Here is a 10446-nt window from a genome sequence, read left to right as displayed (position 1 = left end):
TATTAACTGTACTGGGTTGCTTAGAAATTTAAATAATAACTTGTTTATGCATTGTTAGCAATTAGGCAAATTTAAGACATAAGCTACAGTTTTCGGTTTGTCTTTCTAATATTTAAAATTTACCTTTTGCATATTCACTTACCACTCAATAAGTTTACATTCGTTAATCGGATACATCTAATAGGTGTACAGTTAGAGATCATAACATAGTTCAATTTAGTCATCTTCTAACTCTTTACCATATTCCACATTCACTTGCAGTGCTGTTGTGTTTAGAAACTGACCAGTGATGAATTTCATTAGAGTGCCACCCAAGCAAGGCAGTACACAGGCAACAGTGAATTAACTATACACCGATTATGAGGTTTACCCAATAAAGAGGCAAGAGACGCTAAGTACAATGTACACCTGCTTTCTTGATTGACGACGCTTTACATCATTATTTTTATAATATTGAAATGTTGAAAAAATGTTAAATTTATCTAAATCTGTATTACTATTTCAAACATGTCACATTCAGTTAGAGCATTACAGAAGTAAAACCGCTTGTAATTACCATAACATACCATAACAAAAAATTTATTTAAAATATGTAAAAAAAAACTATGTCATGTAATTAAATACTGAATGATTAGATTGAAGTTGAAAGTTGTCCTTTCACGCAGGTGTACCCAAGCTCTTCATGGGTAGACAAGATGTTCACATTTTTGATAAGAAACAGGTATTTGTTCCGCCCCGATGTGTGAAGCCTCAGTTTATGTAAGTGTGTCTAAGGGTATAGGGTACAAAAAAGCAGGTCAGGGCTGTAATGATGGGCTTGTGGGTATGCTGTGCTCTGTGATGATGTCATGACTATTTTTAGTTTTTGACTATTTTTCATAACGTCTGAGTGAATGCCATACTCTCACATACTAAAAAGAACATATTCTCAAAATTCCTATATAATGACTGTTACCAATACAGCATTTGAGATTTGTAATAACGGTGGACATAGTGACTATCGCATTGGACCTGCAGACATTTTAGAACACAAGAAGGTGATCCTCGCATGTTCAATCCACACACACACATAACAATATCTCCCTGCGTACGCACACACATGCAAGACTACACCATCATTTACCAATACACACAAACCACAAACAAAAAATACTCTGCATTGTAGAAAACAAAGCTTAATAATTCTCTCCACCAAAAAAATCCTTCTTAACCAATTTTTTTTCTGGGCCCAGTCAGATCCACCGAGAGGACACACAGCAGGGGTCGTGTTCCCCCTCTCTCTCGCATACAAACGCATGCATACACACACTGGATCGTTGTGCTCAGCTTCCTGTTAGGACAGAAGTAATCAAAGCTCTTTTAGAAGGCCATTCACAACCACAATGCCACTGTGAACCAGTCTCAGTCTGAGGCCTATTGTCTGGAAAAAAACACAGACACACACACACACACACACACACACACACACACAATCTAAAACGTACATGCACACAAACACACTCTTAAACACACATGTTCACTAACACACTTCCCGTCCCTTCATCTCCAACATATATGCCGACTATATCTTTAAGTGCCAAAGATAGAAGTATGAAGGGAGGGGGGGGTTGGGGCAGTTCCGATCTTCATATTATTCACTATTTGAGTACTATGAGCATTTGCAAAATGACTGAGGCAACAGCTCGCCACCAGTACATCACTAGTCCATTTACTATTTACACACAAAAACTGAGAGATTCATTTGCATAAACAACCTTAGAAGAGACATCAATGTCACAGACAGAAAACCACATGTGATGCCATGATCGATTAAAGACAGTCCAGCAGATAATGCAGAATATGGTGTAATACCAGGATCACACTGTCCATAATATTAATGCATATCATATATTCCATAAAAACAGCGAGAAAGCCATAGCTCCATCAGAAGATTATCTAAAATGCTGGAGAATGGTGTAGGTTTGCCAATTAAAAGTCACAAACTAAGTAGAGGAACTAGAAGCTGGAGGTCTGAGGAAGAATATTTAAATACCTGTATTGGTTTGCTTATATTTGCATATTGATTCTAAGCATTTAAGTAAAAACATCTATTTTGCCTCACAACTAGAACAGCTCTGATGTGGAAGATAAAGTCTTAATCCACAAAGATTCCAGGTAAGTAACTGCAGTCTACTGCAGTGAGAGATAGAGATAGAGACAGAGATGTAGAGATATTCAGAATTATAATGAAGTACACAAAGTTTCCAGAGAATCTGGATATTTAGACATCCTTCATCAACTGTACAAGCAAAGTGCTTCTGAATTAATAGGAGGAGGGTCAAGTTTATATTTGAAAATGTAAATGTTTAAATTATAGCGTTCATTCCATGGGGTTCTACAGTTCCAAGATCGGTTCTTTTCTTTGAGTTTCTTTCTTCGAAATTTCATTGCTGCAACATTAACAACTGGCAATGCAAACAGATATGTGAAACATTAAAAACATCAAGATATGCTCATCAAGAATGACCAGTGATAATATAATACATATTCACATAATATAATATATACATAATACAAATTCACATAAAGGACCATTCACATATTACCGGTAACTGTGGGATACACACACACGCACACACACACACAGAAAACACTGGTTAACAAAAACTGTGTCCCATGCAAAGAATGCCATATATGGTATGTATACAGTATGGAAAAGAAAGAAATACCCTCTATGCTGGCACAATTTTGCTGAACACTGAAGAGCTTCTTAAGGTCAAATATAGGTCAAAATCATACACCTAAACATTTGCAAGTACAACTGTGCAAACTGTAAGTGTAAAAACTACCTTTTTAATGAAAAATCAGTACCCATTGTAAAACTAATTTAGAAAAATTCTAAAAACTGTTCAAATTTAGTGTGCTTGTGTATTTATATCAATATACTGTATAACAATATTACAGGAATACAAATATGATCATTTTAGGTAGTCATTTGCAAGTGCACTTATACATATCGTTGTACATCACTATAATCAGCTTCACAAATCCCTGCTTTAAGCTGTGGAGATGTTTAGACACCATGACGTCACTGCGTGCGCCGCCACTGCCTTTTACACAATAGCGATCTTGTCTCTGTACACATCTCAAGAGCATCTGCTATATCCTCGTTTGATGATGAGTGTGTCTGACACTCTGACCATGCTGTGCTCCTCTCAGACTCTGCCTGCCCTTACATACACCACATACTCTCCACGCAACACATACAAATATACACCGCTGAACCACAAACTCACTTAGACCTCACGAACTGAACCAGGAAATACCATGCCATCCATCACAAGGAGAGGAAAGTGCTCTAAGGCATTACGAGCTGAACTCAGACTGGCACTGATTTGGTGGGCCTTCTTTTTTTTCCTCTGAGAAAATAAACAATTCTGACAAAAGCAAGACCCTGAAAAGCAAGACCCCACCCTAACTGTGAACTCAACCCATCTATTTCAGCATGTATGTTCACCCTCAAAAACACAAACACACACACACACACACACACACACACACACACACACACACACACACACACACACACACACACACACACACAAAAGATCCTGTGTGTGTGGAAAGTACCCACTAACCACAAGATTATATATGACAAACATTCATTTTTAGTTTTACTGGTTCTCACATACATCAAGTGCTATTGCCCAACCAACCAAACCAGGATCTCACACAATAGACAACAATCTAATTAACACCAAGTGCTTTAAACGGTGCTGTGGTCTTCCAGAATGCCTTTATGGCCTAGATCCATGATTAGAATTAGATCCTTGATATTGGAAATGCTATAAAATTCACAAAACAAGCGAGACGCACTCTTTCCCACCAGCATGACTTTGGTTATGCAATGTAAACATGTTCACTTTTTAATATCAAGTTCCTGTTCAGTAAGTCATCAGTGACAAGCCACCATCATATCAGCTATATCAGCTCATATCAGGTTTGGTTCTGGGTTATAGCGACCTGTTTTGACATGAACAGCAGGCCTTACCATCATGTATTTCAAGCAGATATAGCAGACACTCAACAGTAACACCATAATTGGTCATAGATGAGCATAAACAACACTACCACCTCAAATACTGTGCAGCTCACCAGAACAACTGACACCACTGTCAACGTGGTTCTGGTCAGAAGCTGTCTTCATTGTTAAGTAGCTAACTAGCAGGTTTTTATACCACAAACATAACGGGACCGTTGTATATTAGGTTATGAAATAGCCATTAAGTTCTTATCTGGAGTAAGAAAAATGTGTAGTTATGACTGGATAGCTAAGTGAAAAAATAGTTAAAGCTTGTTAAGGATTTCGCTGTAATAAATAACACATTACATTCTGCTTCAGTGAGGTGTTTTTGAACTCACTAGTACAAAATGTGATAAATGTTTTAGTATGTTAAAGGGCCTTGGTGTACGGTCCAGGTACAGGCCCGCTAATATAGGCTACCCTGAAGCTAATCTTTCCATTATTCTTCGACTCTCTCTCTCTCTCTCCATCTATCTATCTATCTCTCTCTCTCTCTCTCTCTCTCTCTCTCTCTCTCTCTCTCTCTCTCTCTCTTTCTCTCTCTCTCTCTCTCTCTCAAGATGACGGTGACACAGATACGCTGAAATCTGTGAAAGAGCCTCCGCTTCTTCCCGCTAAATGGGCCACCCGCACGAAGTAAACAATCACTAAAACTGTAAAATCAGACGGGCTTACCGCAGCAGTTATTCCTAAGAATCTGGATGCTGTCATTGGCACCTAAAATGAAAGAACTGTCATGCATGGCCAAGGCCGTGACGGTAATCCAATAAAAAGAAACGATTTTTATATGATTCTATGACAATAGGATAAATGACATAGGTTATGCTATCACCCTGTTAAATCAAGGTCACTTGAATTGTAGCGAATGTACTGAACCCCGCGAGTCGTATCATTGCTCTATAGACGGCCGTCACAGTCGCTTTTTATTTTAAGAATCTTGTCTTCTTGCCCTTAAAGAAAAGATACTGCCATACCAACGCACTCCCTACGGTTAGAAAGAGACCACTGTCAGTAACTCGAAATGAGACGATGGAAATCACCTTACATAAAAACAGTTGCAGCATAAGTATGGTCTGGACGTGCCTATCAATTTGACAGCACAGTAACCCATAAATGAACGACACCGTATAACCATATTCTTTCTAATAAACAAATTAAGTCTATTATTTCATTACGTCAATAGCTATGAGACAGCGACCTGCACGCACACACACACACATACACATACACGCACGCACACACACACACAACACACTGAACGACGCCCATTAAAACACCGCGCACGACACACGGCGAAGCATCCTGTGTCAAATGCCCTCACACACACTAACCACACAATTCTGTCCCTACCGATCAAGAGTTTTCCAATACTCTGAAATGTGATGGCACGCTGGAAGGGACGAAAGTGCTACAGACTTATATGCTATTTCTATCATTTTAAATATCCACCAGTTATTGATTTATTGGCGATTAAGGAATAAGACCTAACGTCATTTCGTTTTCAAAAGACTGACTTACCACATCTTAGGTGCCACAGCGACGGTCGCGTGCAGATGCACTCAGCAGCAGCAAACTGCAGACAGCAGCCTTAAAATAGTCTTAATTCCTGTGACAGTACCGATCTCCGTTCGGGAAAAAAAACCTTGAGGTGACGGTTGGGATTCGTCCACAGCTGTGCCTCAATGTCGCCTGAAACGTCCGAAAGACACGCTGCGAGGATTTGAGCGATATATCGGATATCCTTTGCCGGTTAAGTGAGTGAAGCTGTGGAGGAAAGGGGCTTCGGACCAGTGGTTTTGTATCCAGATCACTCGCTCTCCGGGCTCTGAAGAAAATGCGCGTCCACGTTTCGAGCACTGGATCCAGCGGCGTCTCAGGCTGCGTAATCAACGCCAGTATAGCTCCACAACGAGCGTGCGTGGTAGGGCCGCGACCCGACAGCAAGAGGACGAGCGCCGGGAGAAAATGACAAGCCAATTTGGGAGCACAGTGATGCTTGATTCAAAGACGGAGGGTGGGAGGGAGACAGAAAGAAAGGGGGAAGGAGGGGAGGAGGTGAATTTGGAACGGGGTTCTTGGCGGGCTTGAGCTCTCTCTTGCGGTTGCGGTCGCACACGGCAGTTCGTGTCGACCTTGCTTTGATTTGCGTTAGGTAAGACCTTTGAACGTAATAATTACAAGTGACATTGACCAGCAGGATATATCCACATATAAGCCTAGTTGTTATAGTCTGTTACTTTAAAGTGCTACGTTTCAACCATCAAATAAATTGTTGAAATAAATAATAAGAGTTATATCAATTACTTACTCCAATTTTAAGAGAATGAAGTTACTGCAAGAACCTTACATTAATAAAAGTGACACCGACAAATAGCACAGATCTTGCATTGCTTGACTGGGTTGGGAGAGGAGGAGAATGAACGACCCATACACTCACACAGCGGCTCCTCGCAGACATGCGCGATGGCTGCTATATCGTTCTCACGTAGGCTACCGCCTGAAATTTGTCTCAATATGTTAAAATTTATGTTACAGTATTTTACAATCTCTCCAATCTGACTATTCATTTTGGGCGCAGGTTAGGTGGAATGACTTTGCACAGAGAGAAGTTCTCTCCATATGTGGTATGGGGAAACCTGTTGATTTTGAGGATGGACGGACTTTATGAGTGAAGGGATGTGATTTGGAACAGCATTATCGCAGGGATGTAATTAATGAAGTGGGCGATACTACTACATGCTTCGGGATTACACACGTCAGTCACCACATCCATCAAAGTCACATTTGTATTTTGTATATATTTTTTATAAGAATACCACTAGAGGAATTTGGCTAACTTCTAAATCTTAATTTTTAACGATGATTTGTGATTTGTGTGGTTTTTTTTTGTTTGTTTGTTTGTTTTTTTGTGTGATCATGTTATCAATTTTTTGCCTTACAAAAACGCTAAAAAAGGATCTGACTTAACTTGGAACAGTTTGTTTGTTTGTTGGCTTGTTTGTTTGTTTGTCCCGCGCGGTGCGCTCGGAGCCGAATCACGTTGGTTATAAAGACATCTGTCTCGGTTAATTACCATCGTTCACGTTTGAGACCATTTACAGCTGTTAAGCCTTCATCGGTAAGCGCATTACCAGACCACAGCAAAACAAACATGCACGCTTTGGGCTCACGTGGGACACGATGGGTACAGTTCCGTTCGCACAGGCCGATAGCCTCCAGTAGGTTAGTTTGCGGGCGTAGATTACATCAACATGAGTACCAGACCAATCGAAGATGTTATCGTGAGATCTGGAAGTTATGTAGTGATCCGCCTGCGTTATTAATAATTCAGCCCACCGAGAAGACGAACACACTGGTCGTGCGTGTGCTTTGGCTCTCCTAACCGTTGTGTCATTGTCTGCCAATCCTTAAAGTGAAGAATAGTAATCAAGACTTGAGGTAAGACTTGAGGTGTGAAGAAGTGTGAACTGTCAAGCAGACTTTCGCGTTTTAATTGCCTGTGAATCTTTTTGCTAATTAACTAAACGCAATGTCGGGCGTACCACAAAAAATGTCAGATTGAAATTAGGATTTTCTGATACCATTCCAAGGATGAAATGTTTACCGATTTCACTTTAAAAACACTGGTAATCTCCCGACGGTTAGTATTTACCGTTTCAGATTTTGATTGTCATTAAAACCTTGGTTGATTACGGTGGTGGACTGAAAAAAATGACGTTAAATATTGTCTGGCACCATCCAAAGTTAGCAACAGACACTCAAACGCCGGTGCGCGTGCAATGTGGGTTTGTTTTGTGTCAGTGAAAACATGACAGAAGGCAGCAACAAAGCTCTGGAGATTTTGCAGCTTTCTAAGATGACTAAATCGGAAGTGTAGTCATGAGACTTCATAATGGAGGAAAATGTTATGGTTGTCTAACTTGATCATACCTTGCCAATAATGTTTATTGAAGCTTTGAGTGTTCCCTACTCTTGAAAAAAAACACTACATGCTGTCAGAGGTGTAGTGGAATTTGCTTTTTTTTTCATTTTAGAGCTGAATGCCCATTAAGAATGAATTCTGTGTACATTTGTATTTGAATGTTTTTGAAACTGAGCACCATTGAGACCCTTTCTGCGTGTGTCTTTATGGATTATTCCAGTGTAAGTACGATCTGATATCATTATTTGTATTTGTATGAAATTCAGTAAATAGGCTACTTGAAACCATATATTTCACAAGTTTGGGGTCAGTCAGCCCCTTTGCTGTTGGTGGAGTGTGGGGGCGGCAGGCAGCCTGAACATTGAACAGTCTCCTCTTTTATTTGCCCTTTTGAACATTATCATTATATTTTGAATGACTTAAAATTAGCCTTTTATACCAAGACTTTTACAAGACATGTACAAACAGACTCAAATATTCCATTTGCTCTTGATTTGTGGTGAATAACAGATTCTTAGCATCCACACAGAAATCCATGTCTTCCATATAAACTCATTTAAGCAACTGGAGCCATGCATGGGAGTGTTGGTCTAGTTAGCTTAAATTTTTCATTCACAAACACGTGTTTGCATTTATTTTTAGAGTGTTTTGTATCCTGCTAAAGTAATGTTGTCTTTAAAAAACCTAGAAGTCTATTGTATGCTAATTAATTTCAACAGAAAGAATAGATGTAGGCTAGCCTGTCACTTTTTGTTGTGGGTATTTAGCGGCAACAGTAATAGGCCAAATAATAGTAATGACAACAATAATAATAACGGGCTGTGTCTTCTGCATCATCATGCGTCTGCAGATGTATCTGCACATGAAAGCACATTAGCTATGAAGTTTAGTCACCCAAACAATGCATTTGCTCATTCATAATCCAGCAGCCATAGAAGTGTTAGAACAGGAGAAGCATTATATTCTTCTGTATTTATATCAGTTGTTGGGTTCCTTGCAATTACTATCGCTGTCTTCTTAAGACTTGTTTGTATTTATAATAATAATAGTACTTTCTGATGGAGGATATGCGACATAGTCTACATACCGATATCCTCTATAAAGATTACTTGCTACTAATATATTGGTGTTTGTTAATTGCATGATACCCACAGATACACAGATACCCAGCATGCGCTGTTGGCTGTGAAGAGTCTACAAGTACAATTTGAGGAGGGTGGAGAGCCTCCCACCAAAGGGAAGCTGAATCTCCTAAAGAGGGTGTTACAGAGTCCAGCAGATACTCACCACTAGATGCTCACCACCAGATACTCATCATGCAGGAGGCTGGAGGTACACTTCAATATTGTGAGAAAAAATATGAGAACTGTATGAGGAAAATGAGTTTGGACCTATTTATAGTTATGGGTGAGGTGGACTGTTCTTCAGAGGCCCCTCCACATAATATACACTATATTAAGTTGGCTATAAAGTACTTTAAGCCTTGCTTACAACCATGTCATCTGTGTCAGGCTTTCAGTGTTGTCCAATGACTTATGTCGGGCATTTTCCCCTTGTGTGATCCACGTGCTTTACTCCAGTCTTACCGTTGTAATTTTCTTATCAAAATCCCACTCTTTGGTGTTACCCCAAAGGAGGTCGTTTTCCCCTTTTGAGTCCAGCTCTCAAACATTCTTCTTTGCGCTTTCTCTGAGAGTTTTAGCCTTGCCACTGCCAGCTTCCTCTTCAGGGGACTAGACCCAAATTTCTGTAAAGCTGCCAAAGTATGTTGTAAAAAGCGCTACACAAATGAGACTGAGCCGTATGGGATTTAATGAGAGGGACTGAATCAGGGGTGAGCCTCATTCCAATGTGTGCCCTATGCCAAAAGACATCAGTGAAACCGCAACATCTTCAAACAAACTCTCAAGAGGACACCCTCAAAAGTGCAGATTTAACCTTTGAAGGTACAGTAGGGTACACTGTAAGAGACTGTAAGAGAGACAGAGTTTACTCAGCTTTCTATGGGGTGCCTGGGCAGACCAGGTGCTCTTCTGTCATTTTCATATTGTAACAGCATTTTGTACAGCATTTCTCTCTCTGGGCTCCATTATCTTCCTGTCTAAAGACATCACACACAAGGGTTTAGAGGAGAAGTGAGGACCATTTTTGTGAAATGGCTCAGCTACAATAACGCATCACATTTGTCAAAGCAGGGCAAATAGTTTTATAGTACAACAATCACAGATGCAACAAATGTACTAAATACAACACAAGATAAGATGAATTAGATTAATAAAATAAGATTAAGATTAATATGCAGAAAACACTAACAGACAATAGCATAAAACAACAAAACCACTGACCACATGGGTATAAATGATTATTTATCATGATTGGTCATAAATATACATAAAAAACTTGTGTATGTATTTTCTTTTCCCTCTGACAGGATTATGTGGTAATGCTATCCTTAGACTCA

The 10446-nt window shown here is 39.7% G+C and overlaps 1 protein-coding gene across 5 annotated transcripts in view; it reads right to left on the bottom strand.

Moving 5' to 3' along the window:
* adgrl3.1 (adhesion G protein-coupled receptor L3.1) overlaps window positions 1–6091 on the bottom strand; it is a 75954-nt gene extending 69863 nt beyond the window's left edge. For 2 of the 5 annotated variants that reach the window (XM_077012537.1, XM_077012563.1), the window contains exons 1-2: window positions 4896–5114; window positions 4739–4780 (exon numbers count right to left, since the gene is read on the bottom strand). In XM_077012537.1, the coding sequence (XP_076868652.1) occupies window positions 4739–4774 (36 nt within the window). In that variant the 5' untranslated portion in view covers window positions 4775–4780; window positions 4896–5114. Of the gene's footprint in view, window positions 1–4738; window positions 4781–4895; window positions 5117–5581 lie in introns of those variants that run through there. The other 3 variants (XM_077012527.1, XM_077012555.1, XM_077012547.1) reach the window with 3 other exon arrangements.
* Between the last annotated feature and the right edge of the window lie 4355 nt (window positions 6092–10446).

The sequence above is a fragment of the Brachyhypopomus gauderio genome, chromosome 1 (genome assembly GCF_052324685.1).
Source record: "Brachyhypopomus gauderio isolate BG-103 chromosome 1, BGAUD_0.2, whole genome shotgun sequence".
In the NCBI taxonomy this organism is placed as follows: Eukaryota; Metazoa; Chordata; class Actinopteri; order Gymnotiformes; family Hypopomidae; genus Brachyhypopomus; species Brachyhypopomus gauderio.
This window is presented reverse-complemented; position numbering and strand designations above follow the sequence as displayed.